The sequence below is a fragment of the Rissa tridactyla genome, chromosome 4 (assembly GCF_028500815.1).
Source record: "Rissa tridactyla isolate bRisTri1 chromosome 4, bRisTri1.patW.cur.20221130, whole genome shotgun sequence".
Lineage (NCBI taxonomy): Eukaryota > Metazoa > Chordata > Aves > Charadriiformes > Laridae > Rissa > Rissa tridactyla.
Window position 1 is genome coordinate 63766204 of NC_071469.1, and position 27848 is coordinate 63794051.

Below are 27848 nucleotides of genomic sequence, written 5' to 3' on the forward strand. Positions count from 1 at the left end.
TGCTCCTGAACCCAGATGACTTCCGAAAAGAGACCAGGTCTTCAGGGGGATGATGCACACGCACACCATGATGCATGCACACCATGCAGGCATGGCGTGGCAAGGGCTTGGAGACCGGGAATTGCACCCCAGCACAACTATCCTGCAGTACAGACATAGCCAAAGCGAATCTGACTTCAAATGAAACTTTTAAATGATTAAAATAAATTAGCAGAGGGAAAATAAATAAATTACTCACTGCGGGGGGGAAAAAAAAAGTTTGGAGCAGGATCTACAATCAAAAGAAAACCAAAACAGTAATTGGGCATGTGAGCTTCACAACACGTTAAGAAAATAAGTACTTGTTCAAACACCCACAATGATTTCTCAGATGCATTAAGAGAATGAACATACTGAAACGTACTCGGTTTTGAAATTCAGTTCATTTGGCAAGTCCTCAACTTTTGAAAGAAAACAAACAGTGAATGCAGGCAAGCCATAGCATGAGCAGCCACGCACCCTCCTGCCCACCTGCCTGAAGCCCGACTCAGAGCAACATACCTGGCTGTACCAGCTTAGTTTCATCTTTAAACTCAGCCCTCCGCCTGTCCATTAAAATAGTCAATAGCAATGCCAGCTGAGAAACGTCCATCACCGGGAACTTATTTTTACAGGTCATTGGCTAGCCAGACAACAACAGCTTCTAGCCATTACTGACCTCTCTTCGACATGAACTGCTGATTTCCAGGAGAAAGACGAGCCACGAGCCATCTATTTTCTTAATCGTAATTAAAACAAAATCAAAACCACTCAACTGTTTCTATATGATTGTTAATTTTTTTTTTTTTTTTTTAATTATTTATTTTTTGTACAAAATATAAACGTGCAATCATCCCCCTACGTTTCTGGGATACAAACACTAACATAATAAGAATCTGAATGCGCTCAGTTCACCTCTTCAGGCAGGAAGTACCTTACGATAAGTAGGTGCTGTTGAACAGAAATCAGCATCAGAACAGTTTGGATAACAAAACGTTCTGCTGCATTGACCCCCCGAGTAAGCTGACAAAACAGATTCGGACAGGGGTGTCTTATGATGGAAAAATTAACTGCAACAAAGAAAAGAATAAAATGCCCTTTAGGTATGTTCAGTTCTTGGAGTCATTAAGATGCAAAAGGAATTTAAAAAAATGCCATCTCCATAAAGCCCAAGCACACGTAAGAAAAAGCAAACAAACCTGCCTGGACAACTGGCTGTTTGCAGTACTGTCTGCCTTAATGGCTGCAGCAAAATTAGCTTCCTTAATTGATCAGTCCTGCTCCAGCCGTACTATACAGAGCTGTATGTTACAGATAGATCTGGGGGGTTTAAGAAAAATGGAGCAAAACCACCAAAATGCACACCAAAGTCCATATCAAAGAAAAAAGCATACAACCAGTTATGTCCTCTTACAAACGTATTAAATATTTGCCATTTACAAAGATTCTCCATCAGAGAGACAGACTGCATCATGTTTGATTCCAGTAAAATGTCTCCTGAGAAAGTTTGTCTTGATCTCAAATTCTCATACTTGGGTTTTAATTTCCAGTCATGTTTACAGGAATCCGCTTCCTCCAATTTCCTAATTGAGACTGCATGGCTTGAAATACGCCCATCAGCTATCATATGACTGCAAATCTACTCGACGAAGAGATACACATTCTCAGGCTTCAGAAAATAATTAGGCACTCCAGATTTTCCTGCAGCTTACTGAGGAGCAGATGCCAATGACCAACATCAACAACCAAGACCACCGGTCCCACCCAGCCTCACAGCTCCTGTACCTTGACGTTACAGTGACTGATGGAATTGCTACCACGGTAACCATCAAGATACATGGAAATTACACAACAAACCCACAACTGGATGCACGTGTCCAGTTTCCACTCCGAGCTGAACTGATCTCCTACTCACCAGGCTCTCGGTCCTTAGTGGATATGCACTCTTTTATGGACTCTGTTATGCCAAGGCTAGCTGCAGTGGGGAGCGGGCCAAGCAAGGATTCCAGTGCAGGTGGTCTTACAAGAGCTTCGTTTCCATTTTTGCATTCCCCATCTTCATGTTTCTTTAGTCTGTCCTTCTCATGGAGTTCATTATAAAAGTCCTTGTTTAAGTGATTAGCGGCTGCTTCCAGTTCCTCATCTTCTGCCTCCTCCTCTCCAAGTACACTAGAGGTATTATCTTCTATAGAATCTGTAAGGGGAAAAAAAATACCAACAGATCATTGCATACCATCTGTTACAGAAACTAAGTAAATAGAGAGGAGCTCCTGTAAAGAACAGAAATCTTTAGAGAAAAATCTGTAGAAGAAATACACAATATTTTAGTACAATGTATGAATACATGGAGTTTTCAGATGCTCTTCAAATTCATTACCTCGGCTATTAAAATGTATTTTTGTGAATATAGTCATCATTTAAAATAGAAGTATTGTGTTATCAAATTATGGCAAGTAAAAGGGCTTTGCCAGAGAAGCCGGCTACTTACTGATATAATTACAAATGAAAAATAGCCCGTTCAACCTGCACAAAGCCCTTCTGTGCTGCTTAGTCAACTGGGGGATTTGGTGACAGAAGGTTCTGGATACTGGTCCACTGCACTTTCAGTGATGAAAAGGAACATTCTCAGGTGCCAGTGCCAAGCTCATACTGCACCAGGAAAGAAAAACAACTGAAATCATTAATGAACTGTCATTTTAATGAACAATGTAGTTGTTTTGAAGACTGATATTTGAACCAACTAATTGGCAGAGAGAACCCCAATGCAATAGAGATCTTGTATTACGCTAGCATATATATGATCACATTCATCACAATAAAGTTCATACACTTAAGACTGCCTGCGGGATCTGAACCCGTTATTATTTAAGTAGTCGCAAGACTTGACAGACTTACCATCTTTAGTGAAATTTGCAAATACACCTTTTGCTTTTGGTCTACTGTTTTCTAATTCAATCTCTATTTCATCTTGATAGCTCGATATTTCACCTGTGGTGATGAAATAAATATAAAAATCAGCAATAATTGATGTGATTTTGGACAAATGAGTGATATGTTACACTAAACACAACTTTTACCTTCAAAATCCTCCAGCTTTTTCGATAACGCCTTCTCAAGCTGAAATGAAAATAAACAAAATAAACATGAGATTACTAAAAAAAACCCAGCTTTGGACTGTTTGTGAACTGTATATAGAGACACGGAATCATAGTGTACTTTAAAAGCAAGGAGCAGGTTTTGAATCCCAACTCAAATTACTTTACAGTGTCAGACAGGCAAGACAGCCAAGTTTCAAAATACCAGCCGATTTCAAATGTTCTCTCACCCCTCTCTATAAGTGAAAAGGAACCTTCACTCTGGCAAGTTGCAAATAAAAGGCCCCATTCTTCAGCAGTCAGCAGCAATTATTCAGCAGTAATACCTGTAGATATGAGCAAGTGCAAGACAGCGCTGAAATCGCGCTGCCCAGGCCAGACACAGCACACAGGCGACAGCAGGGGGAAGTACTGACCTGCAGCACCTGGCAGGCTCTTCAGAACATCCCAAACACGCCTACAGACCTTCAGGTGACAGCATTTTTAGAACAGTAAAAACAAAAAAACTCTGAAAAACTAATAATGTAAGATTTGGCTACGGTGGTAGTAAAATCTTCTCCTCTGGTGCTTTAGTTCATGCTTTGTAAAGAAATTAAGCCACTTGAGAACTAATCCCTCTGGAAGCAGGTGCTGCACCACACAAAAAAACCCAGCAGCCTCATTAAAGTAATTGGGTTATTGCTGTCATAGGTGTTTAAAAAAAGTTATACGTAGTGGTACTTCTCCTGACCACAGGTATTACCTTAAAAAAAGCCTATGGTTTCTGATCCAAATACAAAGCTTACACCTTTGCAACCCTGGTCCTCGCTAACCAGGGTGGAAGAGTGCATACGGCACATAAAAGAGAAGTGCAGACATTAGGACAGCTACTCAAGACCTCCATGCCACAAGCTCAGCTTCAACTCGTCACATGAGAGGCTCCAGTTTTGTAAGGACAGAAAGATTTGATGCTTCGGTAAGAGGTCAGGGCACAAGAAGGGAAACACACACAGAGCAGGAAAGCAAGCGTAAAGGAGATAACAGTGCTCAGTATAACTGCATCAGCTTGCAAATGGGGGAGCATCTGGGCAGAGCGTGCTGAGCCCTCATCTACAATACAGCGACCATGGGGCTGAGCACCGAACGCCGGTACCCTGCAAAACACAGCAGCTCAGCTGGTGCTCTTTTACTCAGCCACCCAGACGTCCTGATCTGCGCTAACAAGCGCAGTGACTCTGTACTTCCCGCAGCAGCTGGCTAAGATGGCAGACATACGTCGATCCCTCATCAGGGGAGGTTTAAAGCCGTATTTGAAGCTACATATCTGAAAGAGCATGTCTCTCTGGAGGAGGGAGCAAAAATCGTATAGGAAAAAAACATATATATATATATTTTTTTTTTTTTTAACTGTGAAGCTCTCCCTTTACCAGTAAAACAAAAAGGTTGTTAATGGATATCAATCGCACTAATGCTCACCCTTCTCTTACAAACCTCAAAATAAATGTAACTAACCCCTATCGATGGCTGGTCAGTTAGGATTTAGTATTAACTGATTCAAAAAGGAATATACAGAGGGAAGAGAGAGGAAAGAAATACAGAGAGCATCTGGTTCAGAATTCACCTGCTGTAGCTTCAATTTTTTTTGACCAGCTGTAAACGAAGGAGGATCACATTCTTCTTCCAAGTCAATCTTCATGAACTCATCTATGGTTAGCTGACTTGTTGGTGTATCTTCAAACTCGGTCAACCTATCAAAGCATACAGAACATTACCATAGCATCTTTAAGAACGTCTTTAAAAGTAACAAAACTCGTCAAACTGCGAAGTTACAGAATAAACATGTCATCCTTAGAAAGTCTCGCTCAAATACAGAATACATTAAAAGTGAAGTGATACTAATTGTTTCGTTTGCTGCAAAAAAAGTATATTTTCATATCACAGGTTAGGTTTTGAATTATTAGAGTATGTAACACTTGCTTTTTCTGATGAACAAAGACTGAACAGAAATACCACAGTCACTAAAGTCAATTAAGTATAGACTGACAAAACTTAAGACGAGAAACGCAGCTCATTCCTCCCATCTGGTTGCTTTTGTTAACAACAACAAAACAGATTCCCAAACTAAAATATCTGTCCTGGTAGTTTAGGAGTAGGTTCAGAAATATTCCTGATATGTTAGCATGATTAATTTACGCAAAGAAAATGTTAAAGTAACAAATCTTCAGTGGACTGGAAGAGGGACAAGAAGCAACCTTCCCAGGACACGCAGAAGCGGTAGTTAAATAAAGAGATCATCTGCACACTGCACAGATGGAATAGATGAATGCATGTAATTCTACAATAATATACTTTGTATTTGTTTAATGTTCCCATTTTAAAAGTTCCTACCTGTGTGAGAGAGAGGACTAGCTCCATGGGGAACTGCCATGAAAGCAGCTGAATCTTTCAAAGGAACTGAATCTTAAATGAGACCACGTTGTCACAACTTCGTCTACAAATCTCAGCATTTTAGACAGGTGGTTGAGAATGAGCACATCCATTTTACAGATGGAGAAAGTGAGACAAAAGGTTAAGTACAAAGCCAGGTCAGGAAATGTCTGGCAGAATGTTTTCTGACAGAAAGTGCCCTTTTAATAATATCAACATTTTCCATGGGAAAACGGCAATGCTGGATCTGCAGCTGCTTCACTGGAATATTCCCATCTTCCAGAGGAAGGAAAGCTGACAACAGCTTCCATCTGCAAAGCTAGGAAACTAAAAACAGTGATTCAGTAATCCCAGCACAGGACCCTTCAGCATTTCTCCTCCCCAGCATGCGGTCATGGTTTTCTCTTTTGCCTCCGATTGCAACAAAACTCCTTCCAAAGAAGGAATTTTCTCTAGGACAGAAATTCAGTTTCCAACCAACTCCAGGGTCAAAGCCAAGAGCACCTCGCCACACTCTCTCCCTATATCCTATCAGTATCTGTATTTCCTTTTTTTTTTTTTTCACAAACTGAGGAGCAAGACAAGACAGCTGATACAAAGGGATGTAACTTCAGGATGCTCTGCCTGCCGGCAGCCTGCTCCCGGAGCACTGTCCCCAGGCCACCCACAGCATCTCACGCCATCAAATGTGCAGGGAGAGCCAGGCAGCTCCACATAAAACCCACAGCAAGGAGCACACTGAGCCCAGGCACAGCTATGCCAGCTGGAATTAGTGCTGCTGAGGAGAAAAAAGCCTCTGCAACCCAGTTTTGCTTTTGGAGTTCAGGAATCTCCACGAAGCCCCAAATTAGCCACGTATTTGAGAGCGACTGACAGCCCAAAACTTTCCCTCTGAGTACCAGGGACCAGCTCCCTCCTCCTCCCTTTCAGATCAAATTGGAAAGGAGAGGAGGATGCTGTTGGCAGCAGCAGCGCCCACCTTCTAATTAACAGACTAGAAATCCTTCTCAGCATTAACGGGCTTCCAGCATGCGTTACCCACCTTCCAGGAGGGAGCCTCATCTATTTGGCTAGAGCAAAAACCCGGCTAGGGCACTGTTATTTTAATTCAGGATTCATTTAATGCCAAACTCATGTATCATTTTAGGAGCACGTATCTTCCCAGCCACCATCATTAAACTACAGTCATCCATCTCCCCACGCACGAATCATGCACTCACAGGTAGTCCCACTTCAGCAAGAGTTTTCCTCCCAACCAGCCTCGCCTCATTAAAATGTTATTCTCCTCCCACTGTAAAAAGCCTAGAAGCACTTTGGCAAAGACGCCCAGTTTGTTTACCCCACACTTGCTCCGAGTTTGAGATGAGCAGCCCGACCCAGAGCCCAGCCAAAACAGCAACACCTCCAGGCACACGCAGAAACGTAGAAAACACCAGTAGCAAAACCAGTCACTCATGAAGCAAGGCTGGGGATGAGATGACCACGCTTGGTTTTCAGCGCTCAACCCCGTGCACGTCTCCCTGTGGACACCTGAGGCTCCGTTTGTCCCTCTCCTTGTCCACCGTGTGGTGTGACTCACGTCACGTACCCTGCACCCCTCAGAGGTTAGCCCACGGCTGAGACAACGTGCCGGCAGCCGGCACCAGCTTCGGTTCAGGTGTCAGCCTCAGCCCTGAGCCGAAACGGCAGCACGAGTCCCTCTTAAGACCATCGGTGCGCCCGCATGAGGACAGGGCAGAGCTGCGTCGTGTTCGCTGGTGGTGCTACCAAGGAGCTCAGAACCACAGGACGGCATGGCTCGACCATCCGACCCAGCCACCAGCATCCAGTCCTGTGCCCGTGCCCTCCTCTTCCTCAGTCCTGATCCAAGCCAAACGGGACGAGGGCTGACCCCCCGGCCGTGAGGGCTGCCAGCGTGACGGTGTAGGCACAGCCCAGTGGCAAACCCAAATTTAGAGCAGTACGTTATTTCTTCACTTCTGACCGGTCGTAAGCACAAGGCTCTAGCCTTCCTCCTGCAATGAAGAACCGTCCCCGATGGTCAGGATCACAGCTTGAGCACCATCTCTGCGGGAGAGCGAGCTGTTCACTCAACATTTTCTCCTTTAACTTGGTATAAATAAATACCTGCGTTTGCCAACCGCTTGCCTGCCTCAACATTTTACATTGGCTGATATCCTGTCTACATATTTTTAAACATTTCTTTAATTTTATCCAGTGTTTGGACACATGCCACCAAGGCAACAAACTGATGCAGGCAGCAGTCTACACTGCATGAAACAAGGTAACATTAGTTTGGCAGCTAAGAAAAACTGACGCAACCTTAATGGTAAGCACAACAATTTCAGGGGCGAGGGAGCGCCCTCATGAAAAAAAAAAAAAAAATAGCTAGGGGCTATTTTTTAAGTCCCACATAAAAATGATATCCAAGTTCATTTTGCACTTTTGTTAATCTAAAAAAAATATCTAATAGGGGTTGCCATTTCAAGTTATGCACAGAAGGAGGAAAATAAACAGATATACAAATTAAGATATTATTTCCTTGGCACACATTCAAAAGGGCTCTAAAAATTGAAATTTGGCAGACAAGTATTTTCTATTTATAGTCAAAGCAGAGGCAACCACTACAGCGCAGGCTAGGGCTCAACTTCCAGTATAAACCCTCCCTCCTCCTACAGTTTCTCACAGCAAACTCTTTCAAGCAAATTCCTCTGGGAGAAAAGTTTTTCCAGAGCTTGGTGTCATCTGCCTCTAACCCCAACCCTTTATTTTTTTCAAAGAAAAATTTCCACGGCTTTTGTTTCATCCGTTTATGGACAAAACCACACCTCGCCTTCTGATAAAGCACTTTTGTGCGCAAAACAGTAAACCGATTCTGTTCACACTTAATTTAGCTCCCAATAAGGGAAAATGGGTCAGTCATTTTGAAGTTACGAGCAATGTTTTTTTCACTTTGTTTTGTTTCAGGGATACCATCCGGTGAAGAGTTATGAATCTAGTCTACAGCTAAGGGAAAAAAAGACTCCAGTGTGCAGCTAACTGCTCGGTTTTAATGTTTAATTGAAATTCTGCAGCAGTGGGGTGCAACAAAGCACGTAAAAGAACAAGCGCTTCTGGAGTCCAACTCACAAATGCTTCAGGAGTTCAAGTTCAAAGTCCGAGAGGGACTTCTAAGCAGAGACCATTTCAGAAAAGCCACAGTGTCCTCCTTCAGACACACACTCAGCATCTAGCTCTAGAAAGCAGGCAGCATAAAGCAGAGGTATCTTGTGCTGGATCTCTGTACAGAAGGGCAAACAAATTATAACTTCAGAAACCACTGCTTTTTTAAAACTGAAATTTAGCCTGAGCAGTCACCCTTTAAGCTCCCTGTTGTGAAAGGTCTTTTTAAAGTACTTAAAATATTTTATTAATGGATTAAAAAAAGTACTAAGTTGAATATTAACATACTGTTAGCAGAAATACATGAAAAAAGCTTTATTTATTGCTTTATTCTGTTAGCAGAAATACATGAAAAAAGCTTTATTGCAAGATAAATTGGTGGTGGTAATTAAATTCCCTTGATTTTTCCCAAATTAACAACAGAATTAAAGCCCTAAGCAATAACTTACAAGATATCTACATGATCTCAACTGCCATACCAATTATAAATATTCTAGTAATAGATCAGCTGATTTGACAACTCCAACGTTTGCAAACTCCGGAAAAGTAAGGGATTTACTTTTGCATCTTAGTGAAGTACCAAAATATTGCAGTTTATCCCCACTGTTTTAACTTAAAGTTCATCAGTGCTGATTACCGCTCTAAACCTGTGCACTCACTCGTAGGAGAGAAGTTCAGAATTCACACCGATGTGGCAAACCATCACTATTTTTCATACTACAAATTTAACAGTCCCTTGCATCATCCTTTTCTCTCCATTTTTTTCCAAGCCATTCGATGTTTATGCATGAACTACTTTTAGGGTATGTGTTTACATACTTCCATAAGTGATACTTAATACAGAATACGTACCAGAAATAGTTATTAAATGCTTCCTACATGGCACAAAAAACACAGTAACCACCAGTATGTAAATAAACAGAAGTGTAATCTCCTTATATGTAATCATTGTACATAATTTTACGTGTGCTTGCAGCAATATAAAAAAGGTATTTTTAAAGCCTATATGAATGAGTATCTCATTACTAAAGGTAAGGACAAAATCAGAGGTGATCCAGTTACCGTGGTTTTACAACTTACAACTTATCACCTGAGCTGTGCTAAATTAGTCTGTCTGTGTCCCTGGCCCAATGCAACGTAAAGAGAAATATTTTCACTTAAACAACTTCCATGCTGTACTACATTGATACATTTCACCTCTTTCTGCAATGGACTAAGAGCATACACACGCAGTCATTTACTGCAAATTAATTGGTGACTGATAATTTATGGTGCTCATTTGCTGGCAACTCTCTGTCGTTTTTCCAAGTATTCAAGAAGGGATACCTTGAAAGATTTATTGTACTACATAAAAGCACCCTTTAGAATTAGTTGTTTTTACTTGCTCACACCAAAACAGAGATTTAAAATTATCCCAAGTTCGTTAGCATAAATTTTAAAGCCCTGATTCTGCAAAGGCTTACACGTGCGGTTCACGTGGGTTAACACTCGTGCACACAGTCAGCCCACCGATAATCCCACCCACAGATCTCCCTGGCCATCCCAGAAGCCCTCCAGTCTACACCACCTGCAATTTTTTGTTCTTGGGATTTTTTTCCCCCACAATTCAAGTGTTCACACCACGCTAATGAAACAAAATGCTTTAGCATTCCTTAAAATTTTGTTTTATTAGCATGGTTCCTCTGCTGCGGTCTGTCAAAAACACTCTATGATCTCCTGGAAAAGAAAAATAGTGTGCTGCTTAATTTCTTAACAGGCACTCAGATGAGGAAAGTCAAACACAGAGAAAACTGTTTATAAGATCTAAGCCCGAGTTAGTGCTAATAAGTTAATTATTGTTTTAAAAGTAACAGACACCAAATAATTTTGAAATGACATTTTAAAAATAAGTATGAAGTACTAAAATATATTAGGAATCTAATTAATGTATTCACTTACTAGCTGTATAGAAGCCAGATTTATAAAAAGGAACATTGCCTGTGAAATTGGATTCCGCAAAAAGGAAACCTTTTTTCATTAAAACAGACAATACAATTTACACAGGTATGCAATACCAAATCGCGTGGATCAAATTGTATTTCACTCGCCATACTACAAAGACTTCTGGAAATCATCTACAAGCCACTTGAAATTATTTACCCGGAGACATAAAATATTTCTCAATTTACTTTCTTAGCTTATTCACAACAGTGGCCAGCGAAGGAGCTCCACGGCTGCTGAGCTGAGACCAGAGCGGACACCACCACAAGCTTCTTTACACAAGGGAACTTCCCCAGTTTTCCGAAAGCTTCTCCCCATACTGCACTTCAACCAAGAGCGCTTACGCAACTCTGACCTACTGAGCATCCTCTGCCCTTCGCCATCCTCAAATACCTTTGGTAAACAGCTCTCACTTAATTCATCAGGTACCTTTCACAGCATTTTAGCACGGCTTTACTTGGATCACAGCAAAACACAGACTTCTTTGCGGTTTTCCCCTCACTCCTGGCCTTGATAACGGCTTTGGTATTTTGGGGAAGGTAACCTCACAGCCACCTCGCAGCTACACGCCTCTCTGTTACCGTCTCTTCCCGTCCTGACTGAGGTCTCACGTACAGACATGCTCCTCCCTTTGTCTGCTCTCACAGACATCTGCCCGGCTTGAGACTGCACTGGGAGCTTGGACGTGAAGCTTACGTGAGCTATATAATGCAGAAATGAAAATAAGGAAAGCTTCAGGCAATACATTTATCTCTATGCACGAATCTTTAATTTTTCCAGAAAACTACCAATACAGTCACTGAAAAAGCTGTAGCTGGCTCCCCAAAATACAAGCAAAGGGCCCCATTTATAAAAGTCCCTGCAGCATCTCCACCCAGCCTGACAAATGGAGTTCCTTCATAGCAAGTCTTGTCTTTCTTCCCCAAAATGCTATTTTGTTGTAAGAAAAAAAACATTCACCTTAAAAATGCACCCTTTAAACCTATTCTGGCCCTTCATTCCAATTCCTTCTAAATGAAGCTTTACTTCTTCTGAAGTTCATCACAAATAGGTTTTTTAACAGATAGTACTTTATGGAACTGAGAAGAAATATTTTTTTATGTAAAAAGCAGCTCAATTTAAAGATAAAGAGAATAAGCCAAAGTAAAATGCAAGTGTTAACAAAGATAAGCTGATTTTTTTTATATTTCTATTGAAGAAGAGTCTAAGATCTTTAAACAGGCGTAAGGGCCGCACAGTATTAGATAATGCACAATGGACAAATATCACAAAAATTATTCTCACTGCAGATAAGACAGAATTTAGTATGCAGAGAAAGTATGCAATAGGTGAATAAACAGATGAAGGGGCAGAGTATGTAAAGGTTAAAAAGGCAGCAGCGAAGACAGGCGCATTGAACACAGGCACAAATGTGAGGATTAAACTAAATAAAAGAGCTGGGTTTATTAAAAGTTAATTTCTGCTATCTCCACAGATGATTACACAGAAAATAACAACTTGACTAATTAGTTAATATTTGTACAGTACTTTGAATATATAAAGTGATATATAAGTTAATATCATTTCAATTAGACTGGAAATGAGACAGAATTATCAGTGCATTTATTAATATTTAATACGTTCACTTTCAACAACAGCAACAAGCTTTACATTTTAATTGTGTGCTTCAAAACATAAAGCTAGAAGGCCCTGTGAAGTAACTACAAAGTTTTCTTACCAAGATCCTACCAAAAAACCCCCACGCATATTAAAAAAACCACACACTGTTTTTTAATCACACAGATGGTTAAATCAAGAATTCTTCATTCGAAGATGAGTGATGGGGCCCATGGGCCATGCTGTGGCACTTTTTCCTTCCAAAACAGATTCCCTTTATGATCAGATCATTCATTTTTTATGACCTGAAGGTATACCACGTTGTTGTGAACCTCCTCCTAAGAGCTACTCCTCCTGTACAAGGCGGTCAAAGAGGCAATAAGAGGTACAGGCACGTGGGGCTTGGTGCTCTCCAGCTGATGGAGAACAGGATGAACTAATCCCCTTGTATGCAGTCCCATCAGCTGCATTGCACGGGACCAGAAACAGTGCCCTCCTCGGGGAAGGGCTGCCAGCCCTTGCTGAGGGTCCTCCTGAAACAGGAAGCCAAGCAAGGCGTTCTTAAAAAGCATCGCTCCCGCATCCTCAGCCAAGCCACTGATAAACACAGCCCTGTGCCCCGCCAGCTGCTGGGCAGCCTCTGTGGGGCAGGGGGAGAAGGCACCTTCTGTCACTGCCGCCTCTGCCCTTGCAGATTTCTGCCATGGAAGTCCGTCAGCACTAAAAGCAAATTCAGCTCGCAATGGTCTGTGCTTCCCCAGGAGCCGTGTAGCCAACTGGGAGCAAAATCAAACCATACAGCAGAACCTGCGGGTTGGACATTTCAGCATTATCTGGGCTCCTGTCTGGTTTTGCTTCGAGAGCCGTCAGGGCAAAGCCATCAAGCAGTGAGCGCAGCATCCAACGCCGACCATTAATGGGCGTCCATCCAATTACATTCAACGCCTTCACAACACACAAAGCAGCAGTAGCTCTTTACAAACCAGAGTAACTATAGCAATAATTAAAAGGAAATAAAACTGTACATCAAACTGAGAAGCAAAGGAATTTTTAAGAATGTGAAACAAGTGCTTATTAATTTAGACAACTTCTACTCGATGGCATTTTGAGAGGAATTCTTGAAAGAAGAGGAAAAAAACTGGAGTGCAGGAACAGTTATTCAAAGGTATTTTTTTTATTTGCCTTCGTTAAATACTATATAATGTGCTCCTATTTGAAAAACATCAATCAAATTTATAGATTCGTGATAAATACAGTTGTAATTATAGCTGCCTGAAAATAATTCAGCTGTCACGTTTACCCTGTCAAAGTAAATAACGCTGTCATTTTAGTTGATGTGTGTGACTTGAGTAAACATTTCAAAGCATGAATTTTGAAGTAAGATTTCCTCGCTTGAAACAATTGCTCAAATTAATTTTCCTTCCAACTCTAATTTATTATGCTTATTTTCTTAGTAAGAACAAACACTTTAACTATTTAACCAAGGCATCTTGGAGTAGATTGTGGGTGCATAAATCATGAATCATACAAAATGCACATTAAAACACATGACCTGTTGACCAGAGAAAAAAAGGTGGCGTTTGTACTGCTCCATCCTTATTGCTGTAGGACCTTAAAGCACTTCAAACTCTTTAAATTTATCACTACATCATTCATGCACGGTAGAGAAATAGTATCATTCCTGTTCCATAAAGGAACAGGATCTGGGGCAAAAAAAAAAAACATTTTTCACAATTAAGATGTGAATATTATTAACAAGTATTAGGCTCGGCTGGATGCGCTTAAGCTGGTCTCAGCAAGGTGGAGAGAAAGAGAGACATCAGGGGAGCTTCCCAAACACAAACCTTGGTAGAACAAATTTCAGAATTTATTGGTGGTACAAAAAATTCCAACTGGGGGCGACAGAAATCATGGTATTTCACAGTTATGTCATTTTTTACTGAACCTACAAGGAAAGAAAATGTTACAGCTTTTCAAAACTAAAATGAGGGAAAATGGGTGGCTGCTGACTTTATCAAACATGGAAAATGCAACTACATCTTCAAAAAAACCAACATGCCAAAGGGAAATTGCCACTTTCAGGCACACATTCTGCTGCTAATTCCACTTCTGAGCCCTTCAGTGAACTTACCATTAGGCTCACTGTGCTGTCTTCTATTTATTAGCAGTGCAACACTACTGAAAAGGAACATTTTAGCACAGCTAAAGGTTTAACATTTTGAAAAGTTCTGTTCAGTAACAGCTAAAAGACAAGACTTTTCAGCACTGTATGCTGGATTAATGAAAATAAAAAATCCCACAGTACACCCTGAGTTTTGAGAATCGATCAATTATTTCTTCTGAGGACATGACAACACTGTTAACATTTCTGACCCAGCATTTTTGCCTTCAACTCTTCACCTGTTAAATGGGCACCGTGCCCCTTACCATCTTTGCTAAGCATTTGAGGCCTTACATAAGAGGCAGGTGTTAGCACTTAAAAACGACCAGCTAAAACATGTTGTACTTATTTTATTCTTGGCACTTGGCACAAAGGAAAAGAACCTGGTTTTCTCCGATATACATTCATTTTAGACTACACCACTTTTCAGTACTGTAAACGAAAGATAAAAGCAATAAAACTGCACTGACCTTTTCCTTAATGTAGACTCACAAACCTTGACCACCCTGATGACCTCTTTAACAGTACGTCGGAAATCATGCATTCTTGCTGCTACTAGCAGAGCTAGAGAATAAGCAGAGAAAGTCAATGTCAAAAAGAGGAAAACTTCCTGAAGAAAAGCAGAAAGCAGTCAGATAGCTATACCCGCTCTTTGTCCCTGTCTTCAGCTGCAGAGCTGTAAATGCTTATGCTCAGCTGTGTCCCTGAATACAGGTGATTGACTTGACTTCACAAACTTTGCTTCCTATCCAATAGAATTAAGCTGATTGCAAATTGCCCCCTGAAAAATTCTGTGCTTCAGCATTTGGGAAACCACGGCCAGCTACTCAAATACAGCAAAAGAACATCTCGTTGTTCACATACTTTCAAAGCTATCATCTTTTTAGCAGAATTTACTGGCCCTGAATAAAAAGATCTCCAGTCAACTCTTCCAGAAGCGAAACAGTGAATCCACTTAAGCTGTTATCCTCATTGCTGTTGCCACTATCACTGTCTTCCTAGTGCCTAAGTGCTCTCCTGCAAGACCCTCTACACAGCTAGATAACCAGTACTGGCTGCGTTTACACTAGTGTGTTGATTCACACCACTAGCTCCGATTCGAAGCGTCACCCCCCTTTCATCGTGCAGTGGCTCAGCGCGCACAACTGTTTTCAGCATGCAAAAGTGATTCCTCTCGGAGGAAACCAAAGCAGAGCTCCACTTCAGGTATGTGATTAAAGTGCTCCAGTTCCTAGCGGGAACGTCAGGGGCTGAACTAACAACCGGTCCTTCAGACAAGGTATGGCACAGGCCTTTAGGCTGGGGAACCAAGCTAAACCCAGTCCGCGGTACAGCACATGAACTGCATGTTGCGTGGATGGATGTAGGGGACCCAGCACCACCTGCTTCCATTTATTGATCCATGTCTGTTGAATCAAATTAGTTGCTCGTGTGGATATAGTCTATGTAGTGAATCAAAGACCAGGCTGGCCTCCCATAGAGCCTATACTCAAATTTTTAGCAACGCGCAATAAGCAAGTACTATTAACCAAAAGAGGCTAGAAATTTCAAGAAGATTGCGTAGTCCTGGGTCCCCTACGGTTTCTGTGCTATTTCTCATTCCAGCATGCACACGTAACATTTTTCAAATAAAATAAAGCGCATTTGTGAACTCTGTGACTATCTCCAGTCTTCATTACTCTGACCTCACTGGCTGGTACTGACTACCTTTTAACCTAGCCCTCCCAAACCGGTAGGTTTTTTGTAAGCATCATGACAGCAATGGAGCTTGGAAAAAGATGAAGAAGGAGAGGAAAATAATTTCACAGAACAGGTCAAAGAGGGCATTTCTTGCATAAGACTGTGTAAAGACACAAATCAAAGTGCTTGCACTAATGGTGTCATTTCAGCTGACAAAAAAAACCTTTTAGTAGCTAGAGCTTGCACAGAGTGGGGGCGAAAGGAGCACCAGAAAGGAGGTTAAAAAATCCAAAACATGAGATACAAAGGATCTGAGCAAGTAATGTAGGAGCAAGGACAAAAATGAAGTTTGAGTTTCAGAAACTATTTCGATGAAGACCTGTATAATCTGTAGGTGCCTGACAGCACAAAACCCAGAGAATATGGCATCACCGAGGAAAGGAGAAAGTCCTCAATGTGTTCCCAACTCCCAGACTCTCCCATCTAACCCATTGCCAGGGAAGCGATGCAGCCAGCGTCTGACATACCTGCTCCACAGAGCCCGGAGGGCCGGCGGCCGGTGTGCATCCAGTCCCGCTTCATTCTCTGCAACAGCCTGAGAGCCGTCATGGACACCTCGTGGTTCTTATCCCCAAACTCAAGCATGTGTGCAAAACGAGGAATATACAGACATGGATCTGCAACGGAAAGCAATACAATTATTTCTAATCCTAACCTTAAATTCAGGGAACGCGGTGCTCGAGCAGGTGGGCTGTCGCGGTTGCCTCACTTCACGTCTCAGCAAACAACGCGGACTGTGCTGCCAGGCCAGATCCTCTCATCACAAAGCTTTAGCAGCACCTTTTTAGATAAGCTAAACCAAAATCCTTTCTCGCTTTACAGACAAGAGACCTTTAAAGCACTGCACAAAGTTTTTCTAACATGCTTGTCAGGATCCAAGGCTGCACATGCCGACTCCCCACACGTGAGCAGGCTAAATGGGTATCAGTGAAATTATGCACAAAGCCAAGCATTTGCAAATGCTTTTGCTGAATGAGGATGTAACTTAGGCCTACAACTTTTAACATATCCGGTAACAAATAAGCAACAAATAAGGTAACGTGCATGTCTCGTCTCCCACCTAACTACAAATTAAGCTCTGAAAAAAATTCATTTACTTAAAACCCTATGTCCCTAACAAAAGTCTACTTACATCTTCACAGTTAATTCACGCTCCTTCTCAGACTCATATTCCAACACCAAAAAACAGTGTTTATCACAGATACTAAGGCATACACTCCATCGGCATAAATTGCTGGAACCCAATTAACGTCAACAGCGCTACGACAATTTACATCAGCCACGGATCTGCCTCCAGATGTATAAACTTATTTCAAGCGTTGGTGTTACCAGCTTAAAACTAACTGAAATACATCGGTACGGACTGTGCTTTGCCTAAACCAATTTATAATTTATCAAACAATCTTGTAAAAGCTACACTTAACACATGTTTACTCTTATTTGAGGTATCAGTTTCTCATTTCCTGCCAGCCTTTTATCACTTGACCGAAAATCCACAATGTACGGTAAATCGTTAACTATTAGTCTCAACTCAATTTCCTTTAGCTGATCCCCTACGTGGGCACTTAAACTGATAAAGATGAAAATTCAGCTCGAAACACTGGAACAATCTCACGGATTTACAATTAATCAAAACCGTTTCATTTAGCACCAAGTTCTAACAATAATGCCCTTTTGCTAGCCACAATTACCAAGATCACGTCGAAGGTGATTACGCCTGTCAGCCCTGCAGAAGCATCAAAATGAAAGCATTTATCAAGCAAAAACTTCCAAACACCTCTCCCTCAAAAATAAAGAAACATCCAAGCGCAGCCACCTCCTCAACACAACCCTAAAAATCAAAGGTTTAGGAAAAAGTAACCAGTACCCATGATTCTTAAGGGCAGTTGTTCTGTGTTTCGAAGTATGATTTTATAAAACTGTACTCAACAGAAATGTCCAAAATTCAACAAAAACCAAAAAAAAACTTTCAGAAGTGATAGCCTGGGGTTCAACAGATCTAAACTTTGCTCTTCGCACTACAGAAACGCGTGTGGTGTCACACAGCCATGCCCGGTTTGCTTCCCCATCTCCTGCTATCCTGGGAGGGCCCAACTTCGGCTCCTCTGCAGTGGAGCAGAGCCAGGCAATTCACAGCTTTCTCTTCCGAGCGGAGTTTCAGGAGCGTTTACACGCATTTGCATTGTGGCTGTTCAGACATTTCTGCTTGCATTCATGCCCACAGGTCATTTGACAAAACATTGCACGTCCTTAGTTTAAATTCTGAAGCTACCAAACAGCCAGAAAATGAATATGGGGGCTGGTTTTAAGTGAAAAGCCTTAAAGAGGCTGCAAGTGGCTAGAACGCCATACTACCCGTACCTAAATTAAATGCAGGGCCAAAGTTAACATAAACACGTCCCGCACAGATGCAAACATTTTTAAAAAATAAAAAATATATAGTTTTTTAAATTGTACAACCCAAACACCTCAAATCGTTCCATGGGTACTAAAAATGCACCAAGAGCGTCCCACTCCCAGATGAGCCCCCTTTGCCTTCAGGGACACCCCTGAGACTGGAGCCCTTGCACACGAGGGAGCAAGTTCAAGTGTGGCAAAACCCCTCGGCTTTCCTGAACGGGGACTGCAGGGGCCATGAAGCTGGTACCAAGAAAATCATTATTTTTTTTTTTTTTTGGAAAGAAGCTGCTGTTTTTCTCATGACTTTCCCTTCTCTCCATATCCCACTCGTGACTTGGACTTTTGGAAGTACCTAGATGCCACATAGTCATTAACACGAATATAGAGAAATTCCTAGGCAACTACTTAAAAGAGTGACCTTCCCACCAAAACGAGTAACCGGGGAGAGGAGCCAGGCCGTGCCCACCCCCGCGGGAAGAGGCTCAGTCCCCCGCAGGAACCTCCCCGGCAGGCGGGCGGCGACCCAGGCCGGGGGGGGCCGCACAACCGGTGCACGGCAGCTTCGGGGCTGCCAAAAAAAGGGGGGTGGGGGGGTGGGGGGGGACAGGACCAAACCCAACAAAACTTAAAATTTCCTTTAAATAATTCCGCCCCGGCCGTGCCCCAAGCCGCCCCGGGCGCCGGCCCCGGCGGGGCAGCCCGGCAGCGGAGCGGAATGGGGCGGTGCGCGGCGCGGCGGCGCCCCCGCCCGGGCCGGTCGGGAAGGTCGGTGCGCTCCCGGGGCCGCTCCGCCCCACCATGGGCCGGTCCCCCGTGTCCTCCCCCTCCTCCCCGCCGCGCTTGTTCCCGCTGCGGTAATCCGGGGCGGGGGGAGGGGACGCGACATGGAGCGGCTGAGGGACGGCGGGTCCCCGCCGCCGCCGCTCGGCGCTGCGCACGTACAGGCGCACCGGCGCCGAGCGCCCCCGGGCGGGCGCGGGGGGGGGCACCCTGGGTGCGCGCGGAAGACTGACACACGGCGGGGCGGGGGGCGGCTCCCCCCGCCGCGCCCCGGCGCTCCCCATTGGCGCGGGCGGCCGTGACGCGCGTCGCGGCGGCTGCCTATTAGGGCGGGAGGCGGAGGCAGGGCCCGGCAGAGCCGCGCCGCATCCCGCCGCCGCCGTGAGGGGAGCGCCCGGGGCAGCGCCGCCCGCCCGCCCGCCGCCGAGGAGCCGGGGCGCCCGGCGGCCAGCAACGCCCCCGACGCGGGGCGGGAGCAGCGCGGAGGAGCAGCGCCGTGTGGCGGCGGCCGCCTCCGCGGGGAGGAGAGGAGGAAAGTTGGTGCGAACGGCGGCGGGGCCGCCCGGGAACGGGACTGCAGGGAGCCGCCGCCTCGCCACGGCCCGGCCCGGCGCGGCCGCCGCGGATGTGCCCCCGGCGGGCGGGGAAGGACGGAGCGGAGCGCGGGGGATCGGGCGGCTGGCTGCGCTTCACCCTGGCCGGGCTGCTGCACCCGGAGGATTTGTGGATTGACTCTCGGTCCTGACCCACCGCCTCGGCTGGATTTGTGGGGTTCCGTTGTTGCTGGATTTTGGCTTTCGCTTTTTTTTTTCCTTCTATATTTTTTTCTCCTCTGTCCTCGGGGGAAGGAACTGCCTGCCAGCCCCGCTCGGGTCCCCCGCTGCAGTCGTGGCAGGGCCGTGGAGGCTGGGAGCCCCCCTACGAGCCAAGGTGAGCGCTGGCACCGATCCGATACAGCATCATCCCTTTCCCCCACGGAAAGGTGCGTCGGGCTTGTAACCCACACCAAAAAAAAATTAAAAATTTAAAAAAGCCACCCTGCATCTAGAAGCATACAAAATATCCAGATAGTGGGACTCGCATTTGGGATTTGTTAGTTCTCTTGCTCATGCCACTGCCCCATGGTTGCCTCAATGGCAGGATCATGAAGTGTTTGACTTTCTTTCTTCTGCTTCCAGAGACCTTAAAGAAGTCCAAAAAGAGTGTGAGGTCAAACGGCAAGGTGCCAGGATGCTATGAGATAGTGCCCCTGTCCCTGAAGAAGAAGATGGCTGCAGAACTTTACCCTGCCAGCACCAACACCAACATCGCAAACAGTAACGCCGCCGCCGCCGCCACCGCTGCCAACAGCAAGAAGAACGCCCTGCAGCTGCAGCAGAGCGCCCAGCCGCCCCCGCCGCCCCAGCTCCAGAACCTCAACAACAACAACTTGGAGAGCTCCAACTGGCAGTCCTTCCACCCCACCCTGCGGGAGAGGTAAGGGCCGGGACCCGCCGGACCCTTCCCCGGCCGTCGCGGGCGGGAGACCGGTGCCCCGGCCCCCGGCACCTGCCCCGCGTCCGGGCGTGAGGGACGGGCCGGGGCCGGAGCCGCGGGGGAGGCCCCGGGAGCAGGCGAGGGGCTGCCCGCCGCTAACGGGGCTTCTCCCCTCGCTTGCAGGAACGCGCTGATGTTCAATAACGAACTCATGGCTGACGTTCACTTCATCGTGGGCCCGCCGGGGGCATCCAAGAAAGTTCCTGCCCATAAGGTTTGCGCAGATAATTTTTGGCTCTTTCATACTGCTGTGCGTCTCGCCTTTTCCCCCTGCCTTACAACTAGGTTCCCTTTTTTTTTTTTCTTTTCTCTAATTACAGTGCTCATCTAATCCCAAAAGTAATTCACGTATGCTGCAATTAAAGGGAACAGTCTAAGGCAGCCTTCTGCCTCCACTGCAGCTTTTAACTTTCCCTAAGTGTAGCTCTTGGTGAAAGCCAGCACGCTCAGCTATTACTGGTACATATCACTGAGGTTTCTCTCTCTTTATTTTCCAGTATGTTTTGGCAGTTGGTAGCTCTGTCTTCTATGCTATGTTTTATGGTGATCTCGCAGAGGTCAAATCTGAAATCCATATACCAGATGTGGAACCTGCAGCCTTCTTAATCCTATTAAAGTAAGTGGCCACTACACGTCTACTAATTACGTGGACAGAATCAAAGTAGCTTATAAAATATACATCTCCTAATTGGCATTGTGCAATATGCACTTATTACTGTTTACTTAATGTGCTGACAAATACTCAATGTCAGATGCATTGCCAGCAAAGATGACTATAGATCAATCTTTCATGGCCTGTATTTTTGTTTTTCCCTAAGAAACTATTTTTTTTTCCCCATCTAGATACATGTATAGTGATGAAATAGACCTGGAAGCTGACACAGTTCTGGCTACACTGTATGCTGCCAAGAAGTACATCGTGCCGGCCCTAGCAAAGGCTTGCGTCAATTTTCTGGAGACCAGTTTAGAAGCGAAGAACGCTTGTGTCCTGCTGTCTCAGAGCAGGCTCTTTGAGGAGCCAGAGCTGACGCAGCGCTGCTGGGAAGTGATTGATGCTCAAGCAGAAATGGCACTGAAGTCAGAGGGCTTCTGTGAGATAGATCAACAAACACTAGAGATCATTGTGACCCGGGAGGCACTCAACACGAAGGAAGTGGTAGTTTTCGAGGCTGTTCTCAACTGGGCAGAGGCTGAATGCAAACGGCAAGGGCTGCCGGTTACGCCACGCAACAAGAGGAATGTATTAGGAAAAGCTTTGTACTTGGTGCGGATTCCGACCATGACTTTGGAAGAGTTTGCCAATGGAGCTGCCCAGTCTGACATCCTCACCCTTGAGGAAACTCACAACATATTCTTATGGTACACAGCCGCAAATAAACCCAAACTAGAGTTTCCACTGACAAAAAGAAAAGGACTCGTACCTCAGCGATGCCATCGATTTCAGTCGTCTGCATATCGCAGCAATCAGTGGAGGTACCGAGGGCGGTGTGACAGTATTCAGTTTGCCGTAGACAAACGGATATTTATAGCAGGACTGGGATTGTATGGGTCAAGCTGTGGCAAAGCTGAATACAGTGTCAAAATTGAACTGAAGCGCTTAGGCGTTGTCCTTGCTCAAAATCTGACAAAGTTTACCTCTGACGGTTCCAGTAACACTTTCTCTGTGTGGTTTGAACACCCTGTGCAGGTTGAGCAAGATACATTTTACAATGTAAGTGCTATTCTCGACGGTAATGAACTCAGTTACTTTGGGCAAGAGGGAATGACTGAAGTGCAGTGTGGGAAAGTGACATTCCAGTTCCAGTGCTCCTCGGACAGTACTAATGGAACCGGAGTACAAGGAGGACAAATACCTGAGCTCATTTTCTATGCATGATGCATTTCACCTTGATTGTATTCCAGTACTGCAACGATGCACATTTAAGGGATTTTTCAGTTTTACTATGAACTCTGCAGCAGTATGGAATGTTACGCTACTTACCTATCTGCTACATCAGGCTATACAAATAAGTGAAGGAATGCTCTTGAATTTAATCTTATTTTATTTATTCATAAGCTATTTGACTTAATTATTAAGACTGCAAAAAGCAGAAAAATGTTAAATTTCGCACGTACTGTGCATTTATTTTGTATATAGATAACTAACTTGCAGACTGCAGCTGACTTAAACAGAATGTTCTAAACTAGAGCAGTTTATGAATCTGTGAAATATAAAATGTTTTTACTTGCCCTAAGTCCTGCGTACTTGATAATTGCTCACCCTTATGGCTTGTGTCTGTTAATTCATCTATGGTACAGTTAGCAGGGGTGGTGATCGTGTAGGCTGTCCCCCTGTATGCATCTACATAGGGCATTAGCTATCACCGCAACTGCAAAGGTTCCTTTGCTTGGTAACTGAGAGTATCCATCACCAGCCTTTATTTTCCTTCACGAAAAAGGGAGCTGACATCTGTAGAAGGTCAGGGGTTTTTGCGTGTTGCCTAAGATAGGCAAACCATGAGTGTAATCGGAGTTGATCAAAATGATCCTGTGGTTATATTTGAAAGCTCCTAATGCCCATTCACACCCATCATCTATCTGAGTTAACCTCCAGCCTGCCCAGCGAACAGCGACACCGACGCTCACACCTGTCAAACTGCACCCCACTTGAATGGCCAGAGTCAAGACAGCGAGATGAAGCTTAATGCAGCAACAGGCTTTATCACAGACTTAGCCCAGAGCTGTAATACTGGCAGCCACTATTCTAAACATACATCCCATCCTCACGTTTGGGAGCAGGCATTAGAGAAATACTTGCAATATGGTCTTTAAGTTCACTCAAAATTGCTAATTAAAAATAAGCCACCTTGAAACAAAAGCTGCTCTCTTTTTTTCTAAAAACATAGAAAAAATGCCATAGATCTAAGATCTGCACTATCAGCAGTCAATTTATAGCTAGCACCCTTTAACTTTTCTCAGAGTGTTAGAAGTAGATGTTTTTCTCAAGTGTCAATCATTACAGATAAGTGACAATCATTACACATAAGCCAATTAGAAATGCTGGGTTTTATAAATCTCTCTTCTCATGACGACTTTGGAAAGAATACTCTAACAGCAGTCTAAACCAGTATGCTTTTCCATTTATAACGAGTACCTCTACATTAATTTCACGGGGTTTTCTGTTTGTCTTTTCCTAAGCTGCATTCATTTTCACTTGTTCTCTCTCTCTCAGAAAAAAAAGAGGTAGTAATTAAAAATAAGGCAGCAACTGAATTACTGGAAACAAGAACTTTTTACGAGACATGAAGCTACCCTAACAAAGCCAGCACACCATGATGGCTGATAGCTGCGCACTGCCACATACTATCTGGATGCCGTTATGACGATGTTCAGTGTGTGAGCTGCTGGTACTCCTGCTGCAAAGGCAGGCAGTTATGTGCCCAGCTGAGTACATCTGAAGGGGTGTGCGAGTGTGTCGTTCTTGAATGCTAAGGCATCTGATTCTCTCAGTACAGATTAAGGAGAGTGGGAGTGAGAGTGGGTAAAGATACAGGAAGAAAATTCCTGCGCAGAGGTGGGTTACAGTCACAAGACCTCTCCATAAACACACTCTTTTAACTGGAATTGGCATAAATTCCCATGGTTTAAAAGCTACAGCCTAGACAATAGCTTGCCTTTTTTTTAAATTTTTTTTTTTTACCCTTTGGACAGGTTAAAACCCACCTTCCTATCACTGCATTATGATTTCAGTGATAGCTTACTAATCAAAAAGTTATTCATATGCCTGGAAAAAGTTGCTCCTCATTTTCCATCAAGCCACTTGTATTTCAAGCACTGAACAGCTCAGCTACAGGCAACGGACAGATAGTAAATTTGGCAAATATTTATCAAATGTTGCATCTCTATGGAAGTGAAGCGTGACAGGCCTGTGTGAGCTTGTAGACGCACACAATTTGTTATACATCAGCCCATTGTCTTAGTATAGTCTAAACTACTCTTGGAAAAAGCAACAAAATTATTTGTAAAAGAAAATAGCATCTAGGTCCCAAAAAACTCTCACGTACAGGAGAACAGGCTCTCATAGTCAGCAATGTTCTTCTGCCCGGATTGATTCTAGTTTCATTTTTAAATTACCATTTTGGTATTTAGCACACAATACTATGTATATATACACACATACATATATATCCTTGTCAAGTAACCATGCAGAAAATACATCCAAATACTCAAAAGTCAACTCATAAAAAGAAATACCTATGGCTGGAGCATTTATGCAGAGTTCTCTGGCCAACAGAAGGAAAGTTTTTCCCAGCACATAGACATTCACCTATTAAAAGACAAAAAAAAGCATTATTTAAATCTTAAGCCACAAATGTTTTTAATAGCATTTATATGGAAAGGAAAAAAAAAAACGCCCAACTTTGGAAATCTTAAACAACCTGCTTTAAAAAAAATTCAACTGAAGTAATACAAGTAATATTCATAGGTACAGAATAATACTTGGTGCTTGTCAAAAGCTGCACAATTTAGCATTGTAAATCAAAGTGTAGATTTATACTGAAAAAGTTAAAAAAAGTTGTTCATCATGCACTTCAGTAGGCTCAGTGTTGCTCCATAGTACTTGGACAATTTTACAGTTGTCACCTAAGCTCCTACAGCATTAAGTAGACTTTAATAGAATATCAGTATATATAAAGTGTCATTTATCGTGTAACGTAACAAAGCCTGAGCACATCCTCGCAAGTTAGTGCAAATTTCAGCTCTGCATGATCATGTGAAGTGGGATAATTAAGTATTGCACAAGCACACACCAAACTTTTCCACCACAGCAAGGAGTGGTGCTGTATGCCCCAAGGGTTATTTTGTTTGGACATTGCCCCATATCACCCTACATTAAAAAAAGATAAATACATAAATTCAGAAAAACCCTAATCCACAGGAAACCTGCTTAAGAGCCAGGGACAGAGCCCTGCTCTCCTCCCCTCCTTCACTGCCGCACTCAGGAGGATGTAAACTGAAGGGAGGAGTTACTCTTTCTTCGTACTCTGATTTGCAATTTATAGCATAGGCAACTACATTTGTATTTTAAAAGTCTGAGGAAGTTTTCTTTCACTATCTTAAGATGTGTTTTTGTGGTCAGCAAGAAAGGCAGGATATACTTCAGTTCCCGATCAGCCCAAAATGTTCCCACGAAGCTCCATGAGCACCTTGCTCCCCCCAAGGCACATATAAAGGTCAAAGTTAGTATAAAAAAACCCCTTCATCCTCCTACACTACAAACAAATAGATTTTTTTTTTTTTTTTTACTTATTTTTAGGATAGTATATACTCTATTGCTTTCATGTAACAGAACTGGCCCTCTCTTTCCTATACGAGGATAACAAAAGTGTTTACTGAGCAGTCAATTACACAACCGAGTTGTTGATTATGGTACAAGTCTATGGAAATAAAAAGTCCTGTAACTAAGTATATTCTCTCAGTTTCACAAAAGAGCTTTACCAACGTTAGTTTAAGTAAGCTTTCCTCCCAAGTGTATAGATGCTTCTACCAAGCCAGCAAAAATAAATCCATATATTTTAAAGAATACATAAATACTGACACATTTTCACCTAGCACTTCAAAAATTTTTCTTCAGGGGAAAGTGATCTTCACATGAATTTTTCTCAAGTTTAAAAAATTTTAAAAATAAGAACCTTCAAAGAAATCCTCAGAATGATCATGTATCCTGGAAGTGACTGCCCAATCAAGTGTACATTATATAATCTTAATTCATTGCCTATTTAGCGGAAAGTATTGAATATGTTCCATGCTTTGTCTGACCAATGGTTGGACTGGTCTAGAAGGTACAAGAATGTAGTCTTAAAAGTTACCATCCTTTTTTTCCTGAAATACCAGACAACACAGAAATACTGTTCTATGGGAAGTAAGTGAACAAAATACATCATTTGAATAAGAAGTACATTTCTTAGGATATAAGTCACCAAATTTTATACAGAAAAATAAGCCCCTACTGAATCTGGCAATTCATATAGGAGTTTGAGAGCACGTGACTTTCCATGGGCCACAGAGACAACAGACATTACTACAGCAAAATATCTGCAGTGTTTCAGTTGGCTTTAGATGCTCTAGATTCACTGCAAGTTTGGAATGGCTTGTTTTGACCTTTTGTCTAGGAAATATTAATATAAAGAGTGGGGGTTTGGCTGTAGTTTCAGCCTTCTAAGCTGGCCGACCAAGTTACTATAAATCTTAAGCCTCATCACTTAGATCTCATTCTGCAAGGACGATTTCACCGCACAAATCAATAAAGTTACTTCAGTGGAGCCAAGTACATATGATGTTTCCATCAGAGACTTCACAAACTCATCTAGTTCTTTCATTTTAGTCTAGAAAAAAAAATAGCCACCTCAAATTCAAACAATTATTTCTCCCTCTGGCTTTTTCTGTCACGACATCCAAATAACTTGATGTGAGTCCCCAAACCATGGCACACTCTAACTCCCAAGCAAACTTTCCATAATTGCAATCATCAAAGAACAAATAAATATGAAGAGGCATAAAGAAGCAGGGTTTTTTAGTGAAGTTCTAACAATCAAAGTGGGTGCCAAATTAAATCTAAAGCAAAGACAAACGCATAATAAAATTCCCCGATGACTGTTTGTCTTCCTCTCCTTAGCCTAACTAAAAGTCTCCAGATCCATGGTCTATTTGAGCAGTAATGTACTTAAATCTAACCTGCTTTTCCACTTCACCCACATCATCAGTGTTTTATGACCAACTTCAAGGTGCAGGCAGTGAATTTACACAAAATAATAAATTCAAATAGAAATGGTACATCAGGGAATTTCTTTCTTTTGATCACAAGTGCATTTCTTCGCAGTTTCTGGTTACTACCAGTTTAGAAAGAAAGCATAATATACAGTGGATTACATGCTTTATATGGTTTTCCTCATCAAGCTCACACGTTTTTAATGCCAGGGTAAAGTCACAAAAAG

General features: G+C 43.1%; 2 protein-coding genes across 11 annotated transcripts in view; one reads left to right on the forward strand and one right to left on the reverse strand.

Moving 5' to 3' along the window:
• The window catches only part of BRF1 (BRF1 RNA polymerase III transcription initiation factor subunit), a 178972-nt gene that overhangs the window by 72048 nt on the left and 79076 nt on the right, over nucleotides 1-27848 (reverse strand). For all 8 annotated transcript variants that reach the window (XM_054200636.1, XM_054200639.1, XM_054200640.1 and 5 more), the window contains 7 exons: nucleotides 25108-25180; nucleotides 16626-16775; nucleotides 14889-14982; nucleotides 4714-4840; nucleotides 3096-3135; nucleotides 2914-3006; nucleotides 1934-2212 (listed from right to left, as the gene is read on the reverse strand). In XM_054200636.1, the coding sequence (XP_054056611.1) occupies nucleotides 1934-2212; nucleotides 2914-3006; nucleotides 3096-3135; nucleotides 4714-4840; nucleotides 14889-14982; nucleotides 16626-16775; nucleotides 25108-25180 (856 nt within the window). The remainder of the gene's footprint in view (nucleotides 1-1933; nucleotides 2213-2913; nucleotides 3007-3095; nucleotides 3136-4713; nucleotides 4841-14888; nucleotides 14983-16625; nucleotides 16776-25107; nucleotides 25181-27848) is intronic.
• Nucleotides 19754-23108, forward strand: BTBD6 (BTB domain containing 6). Of its 3 annotated transcripts, none has more exons than XM_054200648.1 (5): nucleotides 19755-20320; nucleotides 20517-20814; nucleotides 20998-21088; nucleotides 21372-21490; nucleotides 21718-23108. In XM_054200648.1, exons 2-5 carry the CDS (start codon nucleotides 20606-20608, stop codon nucleotides 22748-22750), a joined length of 1452 nt encoding a protein of 483 aa, XP_054056623.1. In that variant the 5' UTR covers nucleotides 19755-20320; nucleotides 20517-20605; the 3' UTR covers nucleotides 22751-23108. The 3 variants fall into 3 exon arrangements, with proteins under 3 accessions (XP_054056620.1, XP_054056623.1, XP_054056621.1); XM_054200646.1 differs by having other exon boundaries at nucleotides 19755-20268; XM_054200645.1 differs by having other exon boundaries at nucleotides 19754-20814.